This window comes from Lontra canadensis, unplaced genomic scaffold (assembly GCF_010015895.1).
Source record: "Lontra canadensis isolate GAN:19392208 unplaced genomic scaffold, GSC_riverotter_1.0 scaffold8, whole genome shotgun sequence".
Lineage (NCBI taxonomy): Eukaryota > Metazoa > Chordata > Mammalia > Carnivora > Mustelidae > Lontra > Lontra canadensis.
In genome coordinates, this window is record NW_022631002.1 from 32222085 (window position 1) to 32247214 (window position 25130).

The following is a 25130-nucleotide window of genomic DNA, read 5'->3' on the forward strand; positions in this document are numbered from 1 at the left end:
ATGTTCCTAAGGAGTAGGGAGATCACTGTCTAGGACTTCCCACAGCCACCTTTTCATCCTCTTTCTTGAACAGAATTTTCCAGATTTCCCCCACAAAAATTCAAGGCAGCTCTCTGCTCTCTCTGACCCAAATAACTGACTCCTTCTTGCCAGAGTTCCTTCTCTCTGAGGCTTACCATCCGAGTCATCCTCCTTTAAGACAGAGAACATTTTTTTTTAAAGATTTCATTTATTTATTTGACAGACAGAGAGATCACAAGTAGGCAGAGAGGCAGGCGGGGGGGCGGGGAGCAGGCTCCCTGCCGAGCAGAGATCCTGATGTGGGGCTCAATCCCAGGACCCTGGGATCATGACCTGAGCCGAAGGCAGAGGCTTTAACCCACTGAGCCACCCAGGGGCCCCAAGACAGAACATTTTTAGAGTTTTAGTTGTTGTTATGTGCAGTTATGGGAGGATAGTAAGACTAAAAATATCAAGTTTGGGACACCTGCTCTGCCTGCTGCTCCCCCTGCGTGTGCTCTCTCTCTCTCTGACAAATACATAGTCTTTAAAAAAAAATTTTTTTTAGGGCGCCTGGGTGGCTCAGTAGGTTAAGCCGCTGCCTTCAGCTCAGGTCATGATCTCAGGGTCCTGGGATCGAGTCCCACGTTGGGCTCTCTGCTCAGCAGGGAGCCTGGTTCCCTCTCTCTCTCTCTCTGTCTCTCTCTCTCTGCCTGCCTCTCCGTCTACTTGTGATCTCTCTCTGTCAAATAAATAAAATCTTAAAAAAAATTTGTTTTTAAATAAAAAAATAAACCCACCAAGTTTTAGGGGGCAGGTGGTGGGGAATGATCAGTAACTGGCTTTTTAAAATCCCTTCTGTCAAGGGCCACATTTTCTAAGAAGCTTCAGATGACCACGTTGCGTTTACAGTTCAGTCCTAGTGAAAGTATCAAAGATGAAACTTCTTAAAGCAACTCATGAAAACTCACCTAAAAAAGAAGATAAAACTGGGGGAAATTTTTTTTTTCCCCTAGAAAACTCAGTTCAGAAGTGCCATGAAATAGCAATATTTAAATAAAACCCGTCTGAGGTAAGCTGAAGTACTGGATATTTCATGGGATCTATCCGCTTATAAGGACCTTGGGGTATCTGACATGGTAATTTACCGAAGTTACTTGCAAACCAAAGTCAGCATCATGAAAAGGAATGAAATAGGCATCTGTACTGATGGGGCAGGAGCTCCCTGGAGGGTACGGGACTTGCAGAATACCACAGTGGGATAGCACTTAGGTAAAAGGGCAACAGACCACCTGGCATTATGTATGGGCAGATAGGTTTATGTATGTAAATGCATTTTTTAAAAACTCTAGGCAGCCACATCCCCAAATATGAAAGTGGTTAGCTCTGGGGTGCTGGGCGGGATCAGAGGGTAAAGGGCATGGAGCGCCTGGGGGCTCAGTCCTTTGGGCACCTGCTGCCTTTGGCCCGGGTCATGGTCCCAGAGTCCTGGGATCAGTCCTGCATAGGTATCCCTGCTCAGCACTGAGCCAGCTTCTCCCTCTGCCTCTGCCCCTCCCCCTCTTGTACACTAATAAAGAAAATCTTAAAAAAAAAAAAGAAAAAAAGAGGGGTGCCTGGGTGGCTCAGTGGGTTAAAGCCTCTGCCTTCGGCTCAGGTTATGGTCCCAGTGCCCTGGGATCGAGCCCCGCATCGTGCTCTCTGCTCAGCAGGGAACCTGCCTCCTCCTCTCTCTCTCTGCCTGCCTCTCTGCCTACTTGTGATCTCTCTCTGTCAAATAAATAAATAAAATCTTAAAAAAAAAAAAAAAAAGAGGGTAAAGGGCAACCAGAACCCTTCATTTAGGTTTTTACATATTATTTATATTTCTTCATAATGGAACATTCACATATTGTTGAGAAATTAAGTAAATTCACTGTCTGGGTAGATGGACAAAATTGTCCTGTATATACAGTTCATTCTCTAATTTACCATTTGAGAAATTTCTGGGATGCTAACAGGATATTTTGATTATACTGTTTAAAAAGAAAAAAGGAAGAGGAGGAGGAGGGAGGAGGAGGGAGAGGAGGGAGGAGGAGGAAGGAAGTAGGAGGAGTAGGGAGGAAGGAGGAGGAAGGAGGAAGAGGTGGAGGAGGAAGGAGGAGGAAGAAGAGAAAGGTGGAGGGAGGAGGAGGAGGAGGGAGGAGGAGCAGGAGGGAGAAGGAAGGAGGAGGAGGAGAAAGGAGGAGGAAGGTGGAGAAGAAAGGAGGGTGAGGAGGAGGAGGTAGGAGGAGGAGGAGGAGGAGGAAGAGGAAGAGGAAGGAGGAGGAAGGAGGAGGAGGAGGAAGGAGGAGGATGGTGGAGAAGGAGGAGGAAGGAGGAGGAGGAGGAGGGAGGAGGAGGAGGAGAAAAACATTTCTAATCAATGTGTAAGAAGTGAGAGGAAGAGGCCAGGCTGCAGGGACAGGCTGGCTTTCCCAGCCGGTTGTCTATAACCTTCACTCTGCATCAGCTTTGTGATGATCTTGAAGCAAACTATCCAGGATTTTCTTCACCATCACTCAGCTGGGCTCCAAGGCAAGCACCATCCATCCAAGTCCTGGGGCTGCCACTCCTCCCTTAGGGAAACGTACCTGGCTTGCACTTGGTTACTAACCCTGCTTCTCTCTGTTCTTTGGAGAACCAGACATTTTCATTATTCTACTGTAAGAGTCTCTGTACGGGGTCTCTCCACGAAAACTACGGTTGGGTATTCCAACTGGGCACAGCCCAACAGCAAGCACAACCCCCCGCATTAAAGCAAAGGTTAGAACTGGGCTGCTATTTGTGAATAACAGACTACAGGGGGCGGGTTTCAGTCTGCAGCAGCTGTGGAGAGGCCCATCGCTATCTTTGGCTAGGACCCAGGCAGGAGAAAAAAATAGCATCTTAAAGGGTCTCCTATTCCGAGACTGGCATTAAAAAAATTATATAAGTAATCTCTGTACCCAGCATGGGGCTCAAATTCACAACCCTGAGATCAAGAGTCACATACTCGTGGGACACCTGGGTGGCTCAGTGGGTTAAAGCCTCTGCCTTCGGCTCAAGTCATGATCCCAGGGTCCTGGGAAAAAGGCTAAAAACACACTGTAATGCCATCTCTGTACGGAAAAACCTCTCTCATCAGTCTAAACAGGGTCGCCTTTAGAATTACAAGGTAATTTTCTCTAATAGCCATTCAAGTTTTACATAAAGGCTCATACCAGAGGTTTTGAAGATAAATGAAAGCACAAGGCCTTTATTGAATTACAGATTATGAATAATAAGCCCAATGGTAAGCACTGGGGGCAGATGTGCGTAGAAATGCAATTTATAAAATTTTTGAGGCAAACAATTGACATCTTTGAAGAAATCGTTAGCTAAAAAAAAAAAAAAAAAAAAAAAAAAAAGCTTCCAGGTGTGCAATTCACTCATAGTATTGGTAACTGGTGCCCAGGATATGACCTCAGGAAATGTCGAGATTTCATAAATCATTTGTATCAAATCTCTTTTTCTGGTAAATTCCTTAGTGTCTCTGCAGCGGTAACTAGACAAGATTGGAAAGCTTTCAAGATGATTCAAACCTCCAGCACCTCACAGGAGTCCGCATTTCTTAACACAGAAGGCAATGCTAATCAAAGAAGGAAATAAATGAAAAGGTTATTAAAAACAAACACTGGCTTGCCAAACTTCTAAATACATATACGTCTATGTATATTCCACTAAAAGGTATTTCTCTCAATTGTCTGTTCACGTTTTCTATCCAGAAACCACACGTTCACCGTTCACACTGTGAGGTAAGACAGTGCTCTTTGGTGACGAGAACAGTGAAGGCTGGGATACTTGTCCTCAGTGTTTGGATTATTTGAGGATCACAGTACTTTCAAAAGACTTTTTTTTTTTTTCAAGTGAATCTTTCAAATTTAAATATATAAAAAAAAATCAGAGAGGGATCTTAAATTCTGGAGATTTCAGTTTAGGGACAAAGAGATAAGCTATAAAAAACCACAACCATACTATAAAAGGTCATCATGAAAACGATTTAGGGCACAGCCATGGACTGCACAGAACCCAAGCTGAAAGGTGAGATAAGTGTAAACTCAAAAAAAAAACCAAAAACAAAAAACAAAAAACCCAAAAACCTGGCTGATAGCCAATAAGTAATCTCAGTCTCTTTAGAAGGTACGACTGACTCATCTAGAAGAGACAAGCACTGAGTTAGAGGCACCAAGTAAGTTACTGGCTTTAGACAGTGCTTCTCCCTCCCTGACCTGCCCACCCCACAGCGCTGGTAAGGACCAGCTTGTGAGACTTCATCATCTGTTGTTACTCCAGCATCTTTAGGGTAAAACAACACTCCTAGCAAATTCACCCAGACTGCTTAGGGAAGCCCCTGCCTTGTAGTCACATAGAAGCTGCGGGAAGGACCACAGGGACCTCCTTTAAAATGCAAAGATAATGATGTGCAAATGCTAATAAACACTTGCTCTGAGATACACAAATCAAGAGATTTCCTGTTCTCATCTGCTGTTAGTGATACGGCGCGCACGTTCCCCTCGGTAAATCTGGGAGATACCTCAAGGTCACAACTACCAAAGGAGAGCCATTCATTCTTTCTCTCTCTCTCTCCCCCGTTCAATCTCTTGTATAGTGGGGCCTCCTTCTGGCTAGTAGACTGTGAACTAGGTTACATTTAATAGGGCGTATACTTAAGTAGAAAAGTAGAGGCCAAATACTGAAAATCACAAAACCTGCCTAAGAGCAAGACAAACATTAGTAGTGTATTAACTAAAAACAGCCCTTAAGTAAATATTTAATTCTGGATAGCAAGTAGATCAGCAGAGTTTATAAGCAATTCTCCTGGTTAATAATGCTGTCAACATTTGATTTCTACAGCTGGTTAGGTCATCATCTTTGATGGCGGGAAAAAAAAAAAAAGGTTGCTCGAGGCGTTAAGTTAGATGGGAGAGAAACGGGCTTCTGGGTTACATCGTTTTCGAGCCATGCAAATAACTCCCATGGTAAAATCTGACTGGTTTCTTAGTTATGTTCAATACCAAAGCAGCGTATTGCAATTTGTTCTTTTAATGTCGATTCCACCCTCCAATGTTTTGACAAGATACTCCTGAAACTCAGAAGCTGAGGCAAGACACAGCACTTTCGAGGAGCTGCTCTTAGACATCTTTATTCCCACGGTGATGCTGCGTGGTTCTCTAAATATTTCACTAGATGAATTCTGTCACTGATGAAAATTACAATAAGGTGACTATTAAATATAACTTCCTACTCAATGCAGCTCAATAGGGCCATTTATGGAATGTTTTCCTCACCAAACAGTTGATGAGAACATTGCTCTCTGCTCATGGAAGCCGCTGAATGAGCTCGCAGAGCAAGAACTGATGGGAGAGAACGTGCGCTTCCCATCGTTAGCTGAACACCTCGGTATTTATCACAGCAAAATTGGGACTATCTTTTTTTATATGTTACCACTTAATTCCTGAAGTTATTTGAGAAGCAACCAACCTCCCACAAACATTCCTACTGAAACAGCTAAGAAATCAACAGCATGTTACCATTGAAGGAATGGACCCGCGTTCACCTATACTGTTCAGCGTTAAAATAAAATTGGCACACAACCATGAACAGTAAGAAGGCCAATGCAACTTAACAGTCATACCTGATAATGGGGATTTCTAGGAGTTTCTACACAGCAGCCTTGATAACTGACTACATCCTAGCCAAGGGGGAGAGGTCTTTGCAGCGAGCACGTGGCAGCAGGAGGGTCCCGCAGCTGACCATGGCCATTCTCTCTTCTGGCCCGCCTACAGCTCTGGAAACCCCAAACGCTAGTCGACAGGGTAAGACAAGCACGGCTCACACTTACCATGACATGGGGGAGGGAATGACAAAACACTTGGGAGGTACAAGACTTCAGAGGGGAAAAAAAAAAAGAAAGAAAGAAAGAAAAGACTATTAGTCATGCACACACAGGCTTTTAGCCTGGGAAGACTTCACCCCGGAGTATCTGCAGCCAAAGCAAATCACCCAAGTTGTAATGACAGGCTCAAAATGCACGTAAAGGTAAAACACACCGAAATGAGGACAAAAATACGCTACGATCAACTGCTGAAGCCCGGAGGGCAACCACACGTCAGGCCAGCAGATCGCGAGATCGAAGTGAGGTTTGAAAACCACGCGTAACATCTCCCAACAAGACAAAGACACCAGAAACCAGGCACCTTCAATGGACACCTTAAAACTGGAGGGGGAAAAAATGCAGTTATCTTTGTCATCAAGACATAAGCACTCAGGTTTTGTGCGGACACGTCTACGACCTATCAGCACCTCTAGAACCAGCTGTTTGTTAGGACTTTTCAAGGAGTTTAGACACGAACCAGGTACACACACACCCGACTGCCAGAGCAATGTCCCACAGTGCGGCAGAATTTGTCAGATCCCTCTCTACGAGGACGAGCAGAGGAAGGCTATGACTCATGAATATGGATGGACTGTAGTATTTAAATGACACGTTTCTGCTATCGTCACAAAATCTTTATAGGAAGTAGTAGAACTCAAAAAAGAAAGACAGGAGTCAAATACAGAGATGAAATGCACAAAAACAAATGAGCAGGCAAACTAAAAGTTCTTGAAAGTATTTTTACTTCAGATTGAAAAATGAACAGCTTCACGCTGTTCATTGCAAGATACACAGTATTCACGAATACAATGCTGGTCATTTGAGGATAAGGACACACCTCAATTTCTCCTTCATGCTTTTTTCTTTTAGAAAGATACTGTTTACCAAAAAGAAACTTCAGCAGTACAGGAAAAACTATTTTCCCAATAGATTTACGAAAACCTAAGATTCCCAATGGAATCAAGATTATCTTCCCGCTACCACCACCTTAATATAATCACATGCTTATTGGAACGCTAATATCTGCATCCTAAGAGTACATTTACTTTCAACAATGAGGGTGATTCTTAAAACAAAAGAAAAGAAAAGAAAAAAACTTCAGTGTGGTAAATGTACCAATGGATGTCTGCAAGTATTAAGTGTCTGAGATAGGCAGCTAATACTGGGTTTAATAGTATTTTATAAATAATTGTGCCCTTCGCGGTAAACATCAGTCTACACGTTCGCAAGAGTCCTAGAAATAAATACTGTGATTATGCACAATATGTTATGACAAACTAATTCCAAAGAACGAAAGCTCAACATCGTGATAAAAATTCTGATCAGAATAAAATGGGACTCGAAAATTTAAAACATTGTCAAGATAACATCACATTTAAAATTTTCCACAGGTTTACACAAGCATTAGGAGTTTCCAGTTGTGGAACACATTTTTCCGTTGCGAATTAAAATACGAACAGATCAAAAAGTGTTAATTGCAGTGATGACATCAGTTTGGGTCTTACTTTAGCATTATTCTCTTTATAAAAAGTCACACTAAGTGTCCATTAATGGTCTGATTGGTCTTTAGTATTTCATAAATGTATATAAAAGAAATTCCTAAAAGCCAATAGTATTTTATATGTGTGTGTGCGTGTGTGTACATGTATATACACACACGTATATGTATATATATACGTATCTATCAAAGAATCTCATTTCAGAAATGGCTATAATTAACAGAGCCACACACACTGATGCTAAACATAAGAGCTTTCACATTGAAAGAAAGCATTTTCAGAAATGTCACTTACATCCTATTATATTCAATATTCCCGAGTTTCAAACTCAGCATGTGATGGATAACAGAATTACACATCTCATTGGCGCTCAAAGCGGACCACAACCAAAATTTACAGTAGGATTGAAACAAGCCAATGTTTTAAAAAGTTTTAATTAAAGATAACAATTCCATGGAAGGAGAGGATAAAGAATGGGATGACAAGAAGTATTTGGTCTTAATAAGGCAATACAAAATAGATCCATTATCAAAGACCATTTAATTTTTAAAGATCAACAATACCAAAAGCATAAAGTGGAGTATAAGAAAATAGTTTTTTATAAGTATGATTTAATTAAAGCTGTTTACAGTTATTCTCTCCCACAGTAGTTAAGCATGGATTTAAAAAAGAAGAAAAGATGAGAAAAACAAGCACGCGCGGTACACAGGGTTAGAGGAGCTAGCATGCAAAGTCTGTGGAACTCGGGGAGTCACTGCCACAGCAACAGGACCGGACGTGGGTGGCCTTTTTTTTTTTTTTCCTATTAGGAAGAAAAACAAAAGAAAACAAAAAAGACTGCAAAGGAAACAAACACAAAGTCATGTAATTGCCCATTGCCCAAGACGACAGCACTATAGAAAAACAGTTGCAAGGTAATTCTTAGAGATGACTAGAGATTTTTCAGTGTTTACACAAAAGTACATAGTACATTTTTTTTTTTTTTTTTTTTTTTTTTTTACAAAATAAAACGTCATTTGCCACCATAAACCTTTTCTTTAGAGAGGAAAAATTTTTGCAGCAGGTCACAAGGGTTCTAGTAAGTCATTTCAATGCTGAGGAAAACAAATTGAGTAATAGAACTAATCACTTCCCTATATATGGATGTTAAGATGACGAGTCAGATTATTTTTCAAACTAATCCTGAGAAAAATCTGTTTACAATTTAAACAGTAATGTTATGTAAAAAGTATTAACAAATCCACTATTACAAATATCAATTTCCTATATGGTCATCTATATATACACACAATAAAATGGTAAATATATGCAAAAATATTAAAAAAAAAAAAAAGAAAACATGCACAGATCACTTTCCCCTTTGGAATCTGGACTTCCTATGAGATACTTTTGTTTTCTTTCCCCACCCCATCCTCTGAAATCGGTTTTTGTTTCTATCACCCTACTCACACTGAATACTATTCCCTATAACTCTGCATAAAGCCAATGAGAAATAGATTTATTTTACATTCAAGCTTTAAATCTTAAAATGACCCTGTTGTAGCATATGACTTATCAAATGAGCAGCCTTTTTTTTCCCCCCTTTTTTGCTTGCTTTTTGTTTTTGCAGTTGTCAGTCTTCATGATCCATTCCGTGGCGAGCTGGGAAAAAACGCAGTTGCTAAATCAGAGTCTGAACAGTGTAAGGCTCCCGAATGCCAGGAGTCCCTATCCAACTGTCCTGAGCATGAGATCATTGCACACAGAAGACAGTCCATCGTACAACGCCGACTATCTACAAAGGTCTGAGAGGGGGGCATCCCTCTTGTGTTTCCTCTTTTTGCCATGGTAATACTGATTATTTGATTTGCCTTGATGCTGTTTGTTTGTCATCAAGGAACCATGGCTTGTTTGAGTTGTACCTTGGAAGCCTTTGCTGGAAGAACGAAAGAGCCTTGCTGATCCATGCTGCAGAGAAACAAAGTGGTCAAAGAGACATCAGTCTTGTGGATTCAACAGACCGTCGCTAAGACCTGACTTGGGGCGCTTTCAACACGAGGAATATGCTGACTTATCTAGCAGAAAACGACGCTACAGGGGTTCACGCTCTCGCGCTCTAACACTTACTGAAAATACTGGAATACTGCCTTGACTTCCTCACAGAGGGCATGGAATGTTAACACTTTTCTCAAGGAACCTACCCACCAATGCAGCACCTAATAAATGGCATTACTGGAAGAAGCCCTTAGACACACAGTTGCGCTGCCCCATCAGTGGTCGTCATGCCTAGCAGCCCCTTCCCTGCTGTCACTTTAACTGCCATTTCTAAATGGATCTGGGTTTGGTGCACATGATGAGGGCTGCAGAGGTACACTGGATTCTGAGTCGGGTCACACAGTTCTGATGAACATTAAGAACCCGTCTCTACTGCCTAGAGGCCTTCCACAGGGTCCCCAGGGCACTGAGGGTCAGAGCCCAGTATGAGATAGCTCCTTTCCTCATGTTGATTCATTCTTCACGATCAACAAAATTTTAGGCAACTACAAAACTGAAAATAGAGTATTTTCTGTGGCCTTTTTAAGTCAAAGCTGACAGGCACTGAATGACCATGGTTGACTACTGCCTGATCATTTCAACACAAGCAACTAGGTACTGAGTGTTAAAATATAAAAAAGGATCTGTTACTCCCAGATATGCACGACATTGCCGAGAGGTCATGCACAAGCTTCACAGGAGCTCACTTCAAGTACAAGTCAATCTTTTTATGACTCAATGCAATTTTTTAAAATGCTGAATCTGCAACAAGGTGGGTTGGCGGGGACACCTTATAAGGAAAAGTCACTGAATTCCCATCAGAGGTTTACGTTACAATGGTGTTTTATGACGATCTTCAGGACATCCTATTACTAGAAGCACTGTGCTGTGGAACTTCTTAGAAAAACCAGGTTTGTCCTTTAAACATAGTTTTTTTCAAACCCATGATGTGTATATATATATATCTATCTTCCATGTAACATACAGAAATTCACGTGTAAGACGTTCTAAATATTTTGTACTGAATACTAACGATCAAAACCGCACATTCCACACACCTGAGATTTGTTGGTGCTGTTGGAGGTGGTAGTGGTTTGGGTGCTCTGCATTTTCCCAACTGCCTGAGAGGACTCCAAGGACACATCTTGCGACCCTACTCGGTTCCCCGTGGACGGACGGCAGAGCAGCTGTTTTGGGGTTTTGCACGGCGTCGCGTCGGAATCCTAACACAAGTCATACGAGTCATACGAGTTATAATGGGACATATTAATAATTTAGAAATTCAATATTCAGGAGGATAAACAACATTGGCTAGGCACTCTCGGGACTAAATTTAAACATCTGGGAGTTAAAGGAAGTCCCCTGAGGAATTTATAAAATTAGCTGCTTAAGGTTTCCTTCTTCCACAAATTCCCCTCCAAACATTCAAAGTCGGTTACTTTATCAGAGGGTTTCTGTTCGTTGCTAAATCTATTGCCCATGCCCGACCTTGCTAACTGACCTTGAAGGGGCTCACAGAGGTCCAAGTTTATTTGCACAACTATTTACAGGAAATGAACCACGGTACCGTGGAAAGAACGTGGCAAAGACAAGGCCCTAGGTCCTGCCTGACTCAACCAAAACCAAAATGATTGGTTCTGAAGTCTCAATTACGGCGAGTCTGCGATAACCCATCAGTGAGGCCTCCAACCGCACCCCCGGCCCCGTGAAGGCCTTCCTGGAGACCATGGGCTGCACCCCACCTGTTTCTGGACTGCCTGGGCCTGGACTGCGCTACTTCTCCCCTCAGATCGACCGTTCCCCTCCACGCTCTACCCAGCGACACACACTCCTGGGCCCTAAAGCTCCTTCCTGAGGCCGTCTCTGTCCCCACCCTCCTGCATCTGGGACCCCCTGCTCAGCGGCGTCCTGCACAGCTCTGCTCTGGGAACCAGAGGCACACAGGAGACTGCCACGTGAGGATTCCTGACTCCACCAGGACACGTGTCATCAACAACAGCAGAAAATCACGTCCCTTCCATATTTAGATTACTCTTTACATCATACACTAATAAAGTCAAAATTCAAGTAATGGGTAAACCCATTTTATATTTCAATTAAGTAAACTCAAAATTAACCCTGATGAGGAAAACTGTAGGTATAACTGATCCTAAAAATTCAGTCAGGGCTGGAGTCAGACAGCAGAGGCGCGGCTGCAGGGGGCCGCGGGGAAGGAGGAATCGTCCGGGGCTGCTACCAGGTTTCTCTCTGGATGTCGGCCATGCCCCGGACTTAGACGGTGGTGAATACACTGAAATACACTAAAAACCACCGGACTACACATTTTAAAAACAGCGAACTTTATGTGAATTATATCTCAATTTTTGAAACTTCCATCAAGAAGCTCAAAAACAGGGACGCCTGGGTGGCTCAGTTGGTTAAGCGGCTGCCTTCGGCTCAGGTTAGGATCCCAGCGTCCTGGGATCGAGTCCCACATCGGGTTCTTTGCTGGACAGAGAGCCTGCTTCTCCCTCTGCCTCTGCTGCCACTCTGTCTGCCTGTGTTCACTCTCTCTCTCTCTCTCTGACAAATAAATAAATAAAATCTTTAGAGGAAAAAAAAAAAGGAAGCTCAAAAGAGTATACGCTGTAATCATTCCGCTCGTGAAATTCTGGAACAGGTGAAACCAACCCGGGGTATCAGAAAATCCTAGCAGCAGTTCCCTCTGGGGTGGATGCAGGACTGACTGGAAAGCATCATGAAGGACTTCTATGGGAGGACGGTAACGGTCTGTATCTTGTTATAGTTGGGGTTACACACGTGTATAGCGTGGTTAAGTACAATTAAATTTCCTTGTGCGTCGATTTTATATCAAAACAAAAAACTACACAAATACTGAACTCCGGTCATGAGGAGCACTCCGTAGTACTCTGGGGGAAGTGTCTGTAGTTTACTTTGAACCGTATCGAAGAATAAGACGAATTAGTGGACAGAGGGATGAATGAACGGCTAGCTTGGCGATAAGCAACGTACATGTTAATGGCAGAATCTAATGGGGATATACACGGACACTCGCTAAAATTCTTTCACTCTTGCCATATGCTTAAAAATTTCCATCCAGGGTGGGGGACGTGTACAATCAGTGAAGTTATTAAAATTTCCCAGTAGCAAATAAGAGAAGGAGACAGGCTTAGCCCTCTAGACCGAGTCACCCCCACAACAGGACTCCCAAGTGTCTAGGTTCAGAAAAGCCATGTCCTCATACTTACGACATCACTAGAGCTGGACTGTGTGGCAGAAGAGGAAGACACTGGACCTGATGAAGAGTTTGAAGAGTGTTTACTAAGAGATTCCGAAGTTTTACTTCTACATTTTCCAAGGGCTTCATTTTCTTCAGATAGATTATTATTACATTTATCTAACTGCTGAGTATCTACTATCAAGGTAACACCATTTCCTGAAAGAGTGGCAAAAGATTGGAAAACGTTTCTTCCCATTAAACACACACAACACAGAAAAGCCACTAATGCTCGGTCAATCAATCAACGAAAAGCTCTTACCATTGCACGAAGGCTCGGGCCTGTTCTGCAAGCCCCACTGCTTTGAGATCCAATCTCTGTACGTGGCAACTTCGTCGGTCACTCTAATTATTCTACCTAGTATGCTGCGCATGTTCAAAGAAAAAAGAGAAGAGAGGGTCATTAATTTGGAGATAAGAAGCCACAATCAATTCTGACCCAACGGGCTGACTTTAGTTAAGCCTTTACCTCTCCGTTTCGTTGTTGGGGTAGTACTTGGCTATTGGTGAGACAGCGTGACTCAAAACGACATAGGCATAATCAAAGGCCTGTTTCACCTGCATAGCCCCATATGAACTCCTTCCAACATCATTACCTTTAAAAGAAATGCATATAGAAGATAGTAAGCGTGACCATTACTTAGGAAGAACTAAATGCTCCTGGGCCCTGTTCCAGAAGAGCATGGGCAATTGCTTTCCTGCTACAGTTGCACAAAGAAGCTGGGCGGGCAGCTGTCCCCACAACTCCCCAGGCTCTGAACGTGTGTATCATGCAGTATGTATGTTATGGCATAGAACTTGCCTAAATGCACTCTGGCCCAACAGGGACTATCCCACATAGTCATGCAAACAAAAGGAGTTAACCCCCGGCGCTCTCCTAAGAGTGAAACCAAGGTATAAGACGAGACATCCGAATCTTTTGTTTCTATTAGCTATCCAAATATCTCTGGCAAGAAATTTTAAGCAAGGACCATCTTGCTGAAAATCTTGGTGCCCTCTGGGTCGAGTAGCCCCCTGACAAACATATCCTCAATGAATAAACACACAGAACTATTAATGCTTATAATATGACAAATCAGCCAGAAAAGAGCCCCTGGGCAACTACCCTTTCTCTCAACTCCCTTTCCTTATCCATTTTCAAAGTTAGCACGTTAAGCAAATGACTAAAGGCATCTCCACTGAAGTCTGATAACGTAGAATCTAAATATTTTTACAGTTACGGTGAGAAAAAATATTGCCCAGGAAAACTAGGATACAAGCAAACAAACATAGCCCCACGTAAGCAGGGAAGGGATCTCCTTGTCCCTTTTAAGCCAATGGGAAGCTGGGAAAGGCACAGGGAGACCATGTAAAATTAGAAGATGAAAGAAGGGGCCCCAAAGGCAAACAAATGGTCTCCTTGAGCCCTTTTGCTCATCATTTCTAACATATTTACCAGGCTCACTGCTTCTGAGGGCTTCAGAAACCTCACTGAAAGCCTTGGGTGACAACTGGCTGGAATCAGGGGCAATGAGGACACAACAAAGCAAAAAAACAGCCTTCAGTCTGGAGATGCGCATAATCCCCGCCCCGCCCCAGCGGCTAATACCTATACCTATACTCCCTGGCCTCTCAGGGTCAGACGGATCCTACTCCTAACACACTGGGAGTATGAGGTGTGTTTTTCTGGTGTGTGCACGCGTGCAAGTGTGTTTTCGTATAAAAGATTTTAATGAAAAAGAATGAGTAAATCAGAAGTTAATCTTTCATTTTTCATCTAAAGAGAGGTTTTTCTTTGAAAGATTTGTTTATTTAAGTAATCTGTACACCCAACCTGGGGCTCGAACTCACGACCTCAAGTCAAGAGTCGCATGCTCCAATGACTGAGCTGGCCAGGGACCCCGCCTCTAAAGAGAGCTTGAAGTTCAATACTGACAATGCCCTTTCTTTGAATGCCCACAAATTTACCTAATGTCAATACCTGGTTGTAAAGGATCTTCAATATAAAGCATCGACGGCCTGTAGCCATCGAGCATATTTTTCTGTACTTCATCTTTGGCCACATATGAACCACCATCCTTTATCCGGATGCCAGTCTTTAAATAATTGAAGTGTCGTCCATATAATTCAAAAAATTCTATTAAGAGAACACCATAGTTTGTATTGGGGATGCAAGCATCTTCCCTGGGATGTAACTAAAACCAGGAAAAAAAAAAAAAAAAGAAATTACATTGGCTTTTCTCTAAATTATCAAGGTAGGGAGAATAAGTGACATCGTAACTTCACAAAACAGCACTATCCTAATTTTGGCGAAGATAGCAGCTGACAGGGAAATGGAGGCCCGGCGGCCGTAAACTGCTGGTACAGACAAGACGAAAGCCCACGGGTACACAACTGGGGGGCGACAATCTGTTTATAAGATTCAAGGCTGAATTTTACAGCTGCCCAAGGGTGCTGACGGGGCTGACGGGGCCCAGCCCATCAGGGAAGCCATTCTGACTCACGAGCAGAGTCGGGCAGTTGGAAACACTGTGCCCCATACACAGAGTCACAGATGATGTTAAGACTTCAAAACTCACTCCACCCAGATAGCCCATCTCAATTCCAGCTGAACTTCTAAGATTCGAGGCTTAGAAGTGATTCTTGATTTTCACATTTATACTACTACTTACACTCATGGAAACCACGCCATACCCACACATGTTAAAATCTGAGTGAGGATTCTCAAAACTACTTGAACGTACGAGATTAAAAACCAAAAAATTCGTTCCTGGGATTTAAAAATACTTACTTGTTAAATTATAAAAAGGTATCCAGTTTAGAGGGAAAAGTCATAAGTAATAAAGGGAAGCATTCCAATTAGAACTTGATTTCCATTTTCCCCCAAAATGATTCCAAATTGATCTATTTTATTTTGGTGTGCACTAGGCGTGGTATAATCAAACAACTTACCTGAAGGAAACTGACTGCCATTAAAAAGAGACTATATGAACCGATTCCACCTGTAAATACTTCATTAAGGTCCCTCTGTAATAAGAATTGTTTCAATACTAAAACCAAGTATGGTAATACAGGGTATTTCTGAAAAAGAAAATTATATTTTCAGTGAATTCCTTTTTCAGTAATTGTGCTACAGCATTATCAGAAGCGTAAACTGGCCCTTACATTACAAACTTTAGTGGAGATATCCAATCCACTTAATTTTCTATTTTAAGAGCAAGCTAGAAAAAAAATAAGCTGTGAGTAATTAAGGATTTTCTCCTCACATCTAAAGATCTAAAACAGGCAGACGTAGATAACAGCATCAAGCACTCACTATGGGACAGACACACTCGCATATATTTGAGGACACTCGTTTATTACCATATTTATTACTACACTGCATATCTAATTATTTCTCACTATATTATTGTCTATTACCATACGCTAATGACTTGTAAACAGGTTAACAGAAACGGTACAGGACAAATTCTGAACGCGTAAAACACAACACTAGTGGGAATGGAAGGAAGCACTTTCCTCAGGTGGCGCTCGGGCAAGCAGACCAGGGTTTCCGGATGATTGTGTAGAGCTCTGGGGCAGGGGCAGTGACACAAAGCAGGACATACCCTGACAAAGGACTATTGTGGAGGAAACCAGTCTGTGCTGGCATGAAAACCTCTAAAAAGTACGAGAGGGTGTGTATATAGCATGCCATTTTGTTAAAAATTTCAAGAGGATAATCATCAGAAACAAAGTGTGGGTTGCTTGAGGAGAGAACAGTGGGCAGAAAAAGATAACAGGAGTTCACAGAAACTTGAAAAATTTCTTGGAAAAACAAAAATTTCAACAGGATAAACAAGCCAAAAAGAACGGCTGATGATGGCAAATCCCATGAAACTGATCTAAACCTAAGGTATAAAGTGACTCATTTTCCATTTTCCTTTGATACTGGTAAAATTTTCTATCACGCATATTATTCTCAATTGAAAAAAAAAAAGGTTTCTTTTCTGGGAAAAAGAAAATGTCCACACACCCAACACCTCCAAAAGAGTGGGATTACGGATAATCTTTTCCTTTCTCTGCTTTCCTAGACTCTACACACTTACACAAGAATATAGTGTTTATAACAGGATAAGGTAGTTACATTTTTTTCTTATAAAGAAACAAAAATGTGAATCTGTAGAGTCCATGGAAGTATTCTGAGTGTACAGAAAAGATATTGTGTGAAGCAGTTCACGTTTCTTGAGAAACAGGCTGACACGTCTACGCACGAGAATGTCCTCACGATGCTGACAAATTCTTCATGTCTTGGAAGAATGTGGGACACGTGAAAATAGACATGAAATCACCTCAAGACAAAGCAGGGAAACCTGCAGGAACTCCCTTACAGGAGACCTGGGGGCTCAGGATGTTCCTCGTCTAAACTCTTGAGAGATTAAAAGCAGACGAGAGGGATTATTCGGCACTCAGCCCTCATCTCCCCTAAAAGGAAGAATGGAGAGCAGACAAGTTCCTCAGAGGGTTTCCAAACCCTGGACTTGGAGTCACATTACAAATGACTGATTATTACAGGCAGATTTCACGGAAAGTCAAGCCACCGCACAGAAAAGCCACAACGGTCAGCAATGCGCACACAAAAATGGTTCAGCAAGGCGCATCGGAACGCTAGCGCACAGAACCTCCAAACAAAACTCCACTTCCCAAGAGTTTCACGGAATCAACAATACGAATTCTCTGACCTTGGTAAAATCTTTGATGAGGTCAGCTGCTCTCACGCCGTTCTGTACATTAAAGCTGATATCAACTTTCACTTCAGTAAAAGAATCTGTTAATTTAATAATAGGTACCTAGAAAGAGAAGAAAGGCAAAATTAAAATACATGAACCAAATTAAACAACACAGTCGGGGGATGGAAAGGTTACTAGACTCGAGGTCTCAGCCTCCTCACGAGGACACAAAAACCCTCGAGGGTCCCGAACACTGCATGCCACGGTTCACTTGGCCTGTGGGTACTTTACGTATTCAGCATTTAGCCCCACAGAGTGTCCTCTATCATTTCTACTGGCTGAGGATTTTGAAATCAGGTAACAAAAACCTTCCTCAATATTCTGTGCTTTGGATAACAGTTTCCAACTCAGTATAACACCAAGACTTATGAATGTCAGGCCCACCAGCAAAATGTTCCTAATGAGTAAGCTGCTAGATTAGGTTAAGCACAATAATCCACTGGTATTTTATTGGTCAGTTTTGCAACTAGCCTATAAAACAACCTACCAAGAGAAGTTAAGACATAGAATTAGTCTCAAATTTAAAAAATGACTGAATGATTTATATGAGATATTAGAAATTCTTAAAAAAATTTTAAAAAGGCAAACCATAAGAGACTCTTTTTTTTTTTAAGATTTTATTTATTTGTCAGACAGAGATCACAAGTAGGCAGAGAGAGAGAGATGGGGGGAAGCAGGCTTACTGCTGAGCAGAGAGCCCGATGCAGGGCTCGATCCCAGGACCCTGGGATAATGACCTGAGCTGAAGGCAGAGGCTTTAACCCACTGAGCCACCCAGGCACCCCAAGAGACTCTTAACCATAGGAAATAAACTGAGGGTTGCTGGAAGAGAGGTGAGGGGGATTGGTAACTGGGTGGTGGGCATTGAGGAGAGCATGTGATGCATCAGCAACGAGCCCTGGGTATTATATGCAATTGATCAACCACTGAACTCTACCTCCAAAATTAATAATACACTATATGTTAACTAAATTGAACTTAATTTAAAAAAAAAAAAAAGCTCTGAGGTGCCTGGCTGGCTCAGTCAAAAAAGTATGTGACTCTTTTTTTTTTTTTTTTAAGATTTTATTTATTCATTTGACAGACAGAGATGACAAGCAGGCAGAGAGGCAGGCAGAGAGAGATGGGGGGAAGCAGGCTCCCTGCTGAGCAGAGAGCCCAATGCAGGGTTTGATCCCAGGACCCGGAGATCATGACCTGAGCTAAAGACAGAGGCTTTAACCCACTGAGCCACCCAGGCACCCCAAGAGTATGTGACTCTTGATCTCAGGGTTGTGAATTTGAGCCCCATGCTGGGTACAGAGATTACTTATATAAGTTTTCTTTTTTTTTAAAGGCTCTATTTGCACCATGTATTAGAAAACTCAGGCCAGCAAAATCTGTGTGCAGAACTGGGTTTCCAAATTGATAGCTTTTGGTAAGAAAGAGTATGAGTTGTTTTTGTTCTAAGAAAAGCTAACATACAAAACTCCAAACTTCTAAAATAGATACATTTATTTCTGTGATGAGCACCCACAAAAGTTCTTCAATGGCCAATCTAGATATAGTTAAAATATCAAGTTCCTCATCTATAAAATTTCCTTCACAGTTGACCCCTGAACAACACAAGATTCAACTGTGTGGTTGCACTTTTACACAATTTTATGCAATACTGTAAATGTACTGTCCCTATGATTTTCCTAACATCTTCCTGCCTCTAGCTTGCTTTATTCTAAGAACATAGTCTATGATACATACAACAAAATATGTGCTAACCAACTGTTTATGTTATCAGTAATCCTCCTAGTCAACAGAGAGCTCTTAGTAGTTTTTGGGGCATCCAAGGTCACATGTGGATTTTCAACTGTGTAGGGAACCCCCACGCTGGTCAAGGTCAACTGCATATACAATTTTTCAAGGACACAAAGTAAGAGAGAAGAGCAAGACCTTCTGTGTAACTATAAACTGTTTAATAGAGAGCCATATCTTTTTTGTCTCTAGTTTTCTAGTATTCTATTTATTTATTTTTTATAAACATATATTTTTAGCCCCAGGGGTACAGGTCTGTGAATCATCAGGCTTACACACTTCATAGCACTCACCATAGCACATACCCTCCCCAGTGTCCATAACTCAACCACCCGAGAGCCATATTTTTAATTATACTTTTTATATGTAAGAACTCTACAGTGATATTATGTGTGATAAAATTAAGTATTATTTTTTAAAGAACTATATAACCACAACGAGTTCATTTATTTCACAAACAAAATTTATATACAAGGACTATGATCATTAATGAAAGAAGAGAATCATTTACTGAGATGCCAACTCTGCTTACCAAAATTAAATTTTAATTTTGCAAGTTTCATGCATTAGTAACCGGAAATTTTTAGATGAAATGTTGGAAGAACTTACAGTTGCTTTGTCTAGAACTTTCACCGAATCCTCATCAGCAACTTTATGTTTCCGAAGAGCTTCTTCCAGGGTCCAGAGGGGAAGGTTCTCCCACTTCCCAAACACCACGAGATCAATGTCACTGAGCATAGAACATACACACAAAAGTTGTTTGAAGAAGAAACTGTACTCGTTTTCACTCATGCTCAGGCTTCCAGACTTCAAATTAGTGCAGTGAAAACCTATTTCTCACACTGCCCAATGAAGACCAAATGTGTTGGTGGTGGCTGCTTTGGGGAGGCTGGTGACCTTAACAACCATCTCCTGCTGGTCATTTCACAGAAGTCAGTCCTCAGGAAACGAGGGGTTTTGAAAGAAGTAAAACCTCGAAAAACACCAGTGAACATTTCCTGTTCATAAAGGCTTCTGGGACTAGAAAACCTGAGACGTGCCCATGTGCATGAGATGAACTGACTCTGATTCAGGTAATTAAGTGTGAAAAGTTAAGTTGCAAACAGTGTATGTGGGATGCCATCATTTGGACGAAAAAGGAAGAAAACACACACGCATTTCCTTTTATATGTATAGAACGTTCATGGAAGGATGTGTGAGAAACTGGTACCAGGGGCTCCTCTAAGGAGCAGGGGACACAGGTGGGAATCCGTGCTTTTCATGGTAATTATTGCTGTGCCTTTTCAATCTGAACTATGGGAATGTACTACATATTCAGAAAATTCAATTAAAATTTTCAGAGTGACTCAGGGTTTTGCTGACACTCAGAATCTAAATAAGGAAAACTATTCATGAACTCCAAGTTGGATATTTTACGGCTTTTGCAGGCCTACGAGAGCAACGGGCAGAACAGAAATTGCTAGGATCTCTCCACAACAACACATTTTAAGTTTGGGAAAAGTAGATCAAATCCAGCTCAAAAGTCAAAAACATGATGGATACCTAGAGTTAAAATCGTACTATACTGTGCGCCCAAACTGTGTTCGGAGAGTAAATGTCACGTGAAGTGTTCTTACCACAATAAAAGCAAAAACAAACACAGTGTGAAATTTCAGTTGATAGAAAACATGTTTTTGCCCCCCAGGGAAGCCTTATCATCCCCAAAAAGGCCCTGCCCTGCCCCAGGTGGGGGGCCGCAACTGGCCTCATGTAAGAAGACTGACGTTAACAAGGGGCCTTCCTCAGAGAAGAGTCTGGAGCCTGAAGCTCCGGGTCCAGAGGCTAGAACAGCAGCTAATAGTCTGAGCTCTTAAGAACAGATGACAGAGCTGGCCTTAGGGGGCTGGGGGGTACCCGGCTGTACTGTATGATCACGTGATTTGCCATAATATGACAGTGACGTCTGAGTGAGTGGGTTGAGTTATGGAGGCGAACAGTTCTCTGAAGGTAGGCGGTCACCTGCTGCAACGGTTAGCCGAGCCCACTGCTACCTGCGCCCTTCCACCTCCATCCCAGACCACACAGGTATCAGTCTGAGAGGGTCACCTCAAGTGACACTCTACCCTCAAGGTAATTCGAATAAAATACTGATAAAGTGAATTTTCATTTCATAAATCTCTTTCTGCTTCTACTCTTCCACCGTCAACAGCCAAAATCTAAAAAAATGCACAATCCCCTGAAAGCTTCACAAATGTACTAACCTAGTAGGTAAATACAGGCCAGTTTTAAAACTTCCAAATATCTGGACCTGAAATAGAAAAAATTATTGCATTAAGGTATGGACCCGATGAAAGCCGCCATGCAATGGAGAAATGTCAAGGTTCTGCTACCCTCTGTTGGTATTTTTTAGTACTACAAGAGTTTTTTTTTTTTTTTTTTTTTTTTTTAAAGTAACACCATGCTTTCCAGAAGCAGGGATGCTTCCTCCTACGCAGACATTAGGAATATACTTTAAACTTGTAAGGTTAAAATATCAAATGCAGAGTGAAACAGAAAACTTTCAAAAGTAATATTCAAGTCACTCGAGTTCCCTTATAAGCCAGAGCCCTGTTCAACAAAGGTGGAATTTGGGTTCCCTAAGTGAGAATCTTCTGAAGGCCCCTGAGTTATTCACGGTCAGACTACTCCAGTGGGAGGCCAGCTCCCCGGGGAACAGCAGGTGGTGTCATCCTAACATTGTGCTGACACATCCTACCCCAGCCAGGGAGCACGGTGCAAGGCTCAGGGTGGGCAAGGAACTGGTGAGCTGGACCTGGGAATGGAATCACAGCTATGGGTCTCTCCTCTGGGAACAAAAAGATGGATAAAACCCCCAACCTCCAAAGGAGGAGGATTAATCCAAATCCCAGTTTCTCAGCCTCAGCACGGCTGACGTTCAGGGCAGACAGCCATCTGGGAGGGGCATCGTAGCGTTTAGGAACACCCTTGGCCTCTACCCACCGTATGCCCAGAGCACCTTACCAGTCAATGATAACGAAAAATGTCTCCGACATTGCCAAGGGACCCCTGGGTGGCAAACTCAGCCGCCACTGAGAATCATGGACTGGGATCACACAGAAGAATCCATGTGACCTCACAGCAGCTGCTCAATAAAATATCAGTGCCCTCCCCCACCCCATTCCCTTCACCTACAGTATTTTATTCGAAGCTCTTCTGTTTTGCCAACTGGACAAAGGAAACTTCCCTGGCTCCCCCATCACCATCCCATGACAAAGTCTAAAGAAAAGCCATTTAACACAGAGTAATGCATTCTAACTTCTTTGAATGCACAAAACTGTATAACAGACCCTCAAAAGAAAAAAAAAAAAAAAAGCCCTAAAAAGGTATTCACTTAGTTCAACAACAAGAACCACAAATAAGCAAAGAGGAAATCCTGGGCCAAAGTTCTGTTCACTGGGTGGGTCTGCACAGGGAGACAAGGAAGGGCCAGAAAGAAGGAAAGAGCAATATTGAGAGCAAAACAGACTTATGCCTGCATTCGCCCAAGAAAATGCACTTCTAATGACATGAGAAACTCCTACTTGACATTTTCGTTCAGCTATAAATAATCACATAACATTTATACCGGCAGGTTGGAACAAAACAATAGTGGGATTTTCATACATCAGATCCAATAACACACTACTACAAGAACGCCTGGTTTGTCTTTCTTATCTGTATACTAATGATTCCTGAATAGAGTTTACCTTTAGTATTGCTATTCAGTACAGAGAAATAGTTTTAACTAAGTCATCCAATTCACTGCAAAAAATCAGGATGCCCCAAATTCCAACGGCTAGATGAAACTGTTTGCCTTTAAAATTTAATTGGACCGTAAGCGTTCCAATGCACATAGACCTGTGTGTGAGGAATCCTCAGACCCGTCCATCCTGTGGACAGGGACATGGCCCTCGGCACTCAGCTACCCGGACAGGCGGTACTCACGTCCGCGCTGGGCCAGAGCTCCTTAATCACACTCTCGATCCTGTTCACCACCTCCATCCTCATCTTCTCCTCCTCCGGTCTTGGAGACATGTATTCATAAAAGTCACTGATTTCTTCATGCAGACTGCACGGAAGAAAAAAAAAAAAAAGAAAAGAAAAGCAGAAAAGTTAATACAGGCAAGCCCAGTCTAATGAGAAATCACTATCTTAAATAACCTTATCTAATTAAGTCTTGTAACTTTGCTAATGACTTTATGTTCATAGGTTTCTACCGTAAAAAAATTTTTTTAAAGATTTATTTATTTATTTGACAGAGAGAGACACAGTGAGAGAGGGAATACAAGCAGGGGGAGTGGGAGAGGGAGAAGCAGGCTTCCCACTGAGCAGAGAGCCTGATGTGGGGCTAGATCCTAGGACCCTAAGATCATGACCTGAGCCGAAGGCAGACACTTAACAACTGAGCCACCCAGGAGCCCCCATAGGTTTGTTTCTACCTTAATTTTAATGTTACAACTGATGCTAGGCTAAATATACAGAATTTAATTTTTTTTTTAAATGCCAGAAGAGTTACATAAAATAAGAAATTCTAAGAAGACAAGTCCTAATGGAGACGGAGTAGCAGCTTTCCCAGAGTTTATGACATGTCTGTGCAAGGAACACTTGCTCGGTGGACAGGTGCTGGTGACTTTTTAAAAATGTTTAAATGTTAATATGTAAGGCCTGGCCTCTGCCTTTACGCTTGCAATCCAGTAGACACAAACACAGAAAGATGCAGAATCCAGATGCCGGGCGAGCTTCCTGGCCACAGAGACTTGACCTTCTTACCGCCTCCATAATCCATAATCCGTTCCTTACAGGAGCAAAGCAGCATGTCCTTTGCAATGTTTGCTTAGCGAATCAATCAGCTGAACAAGTGAGCCAGGGACCGCCTGCAGAGACTGAAGGGAATGACTGGCAGACGAGGCTCCACGAAGGAGCTGAAGACCTGCAGAGGCCAGGAGGAACGAGGCTTCCCCAGGAAGCACTCTGCAAACTACACAGGCTGCAGCCGCCGGAGGAAGGGGAGAAGCAACCGGGGAACGCAGGCCCTTGGCCGCAGCGGGCTCCGAATGGGGAGCGAAGAAGTTTGGACTTCCCGAGGGGAATGAGAAGCTACTTCAGTGTTGCTGAGAGGGACCAAGGAAAGACGGACTCAAAAATGCTGCGTCTGAAGAAGAGTCATCTGGCAACCGAGCCAAGGACTGACTGGCGGAGAGACGAGACTGGATGCGGGGAGCAGCCCATACACCCTGCAGCTGCGGAAGGGCTGGGCGGCCGAGGGGCGGCGCAGGGAAGGGATGGGCTCCAGCGCACTGGGAAGGAGGGAGGGAGGAGGCCGGCAAGGGCGGAAGCCTGAGAGGCTGGGCGATCAGTGAGCAGGAGGAAAGGAAAAGCCCCCCGGGCTGGCTACTCAGTGGCAGGCAGAGTGGATGACTAGCACTAGTGGAGGACAGAAGACACCGAAGGCAGCAGGTGCAGCTGGGAGGAGCTTCGGTTAGGAGGGAAAGAAGGGGAAATGGGAGGAAATCAGCTAAACTGGTGTTGACTGCTGGCGACCCCAGGGGCCGGCTGCAGGCAGCTGCGGTGGCTGCATGAGGACGGATCTCACGGGGTCTCCTCGGACAGTGGTGGCGCTGCAGGAGGCCAGGAGGACAGCGCTAACAGAAACGGCTACCAAGTGCCTGCCAAGTGCTAGGGAGGGACAAGGGCCCCCTGCGGGCTTGGTGGGCAGGCATGCGGGCAGCCTCACAGGAACACGGCCCTGAAGGATCCTGGTTTAGAGAGGCTACAGGTGTCGCAGGAAACTGGAAGCGTCAGGAAATCAAAAATGATTTTGAGGAAGGAAAACAAAATGCCTAATTCCCAACCCCCACTTGGTAGAACATTTA

The 25130-nt window shown here is 42.9% G+C and overlaps 1 protein-coding gene across 4 annotated transcripts in view; it reads right to left on the reverse strand.

Moving 5' to 3' along the window:
• Positions 1–3421: 3421 nt before the first annotated feature.
• The window catches only part of TENT4B (terminal nucleotidyltransferase 4B), a 72195-nt gene continuing 50486 nt past the window's right edge, over positions 3422–25130 (reverse strand). For 2 of the 4 annotated variants that reach the window (XM_032854524.1, XM_032854528.1), the window contains 11 exons: positions 23203–23326; positions 21480–21526; positions 19849–19969; positions 17404–17511; positions 15635–15763; positions 14664–14877; positions 13173–13299; positions 12966–13069; positions 12675–12862; positions 10485–10649; positions 6635–9360 (listed from right to left, as the gene is read on the reverse strand). In XM_032854524.1, coding sequence (XP_032710415.1) covers positions 9184–9360; positions 10485–10649; positions 12675–12862; positions 12966–13069; positions 13173–13299; positions 14664–14877; positions 15635–15763; positions 17404–17511; positions 19849–19969; positions 21480–21526; positions 23203–23326 — 1504 coding nt within the window. In that variant the 3' untranslated portion in view covers positions 6635–9183. Of the gene's footprint in view, positions 3629–6634; positions 9361–10484; positions 10650–12674; positions 12863–12965; positions 13070–13172; positions 13300–14663; positions 14878–15634; positions 15764–17403; positions 17512–19848; positions 19970–21479; positions 21527–23202; positions 23327–25130 lie in introns of those variants that run through there. The other 2 variants (XM_032854526.1, XM_032854527.1) reach the window with 2 other exon arrangements.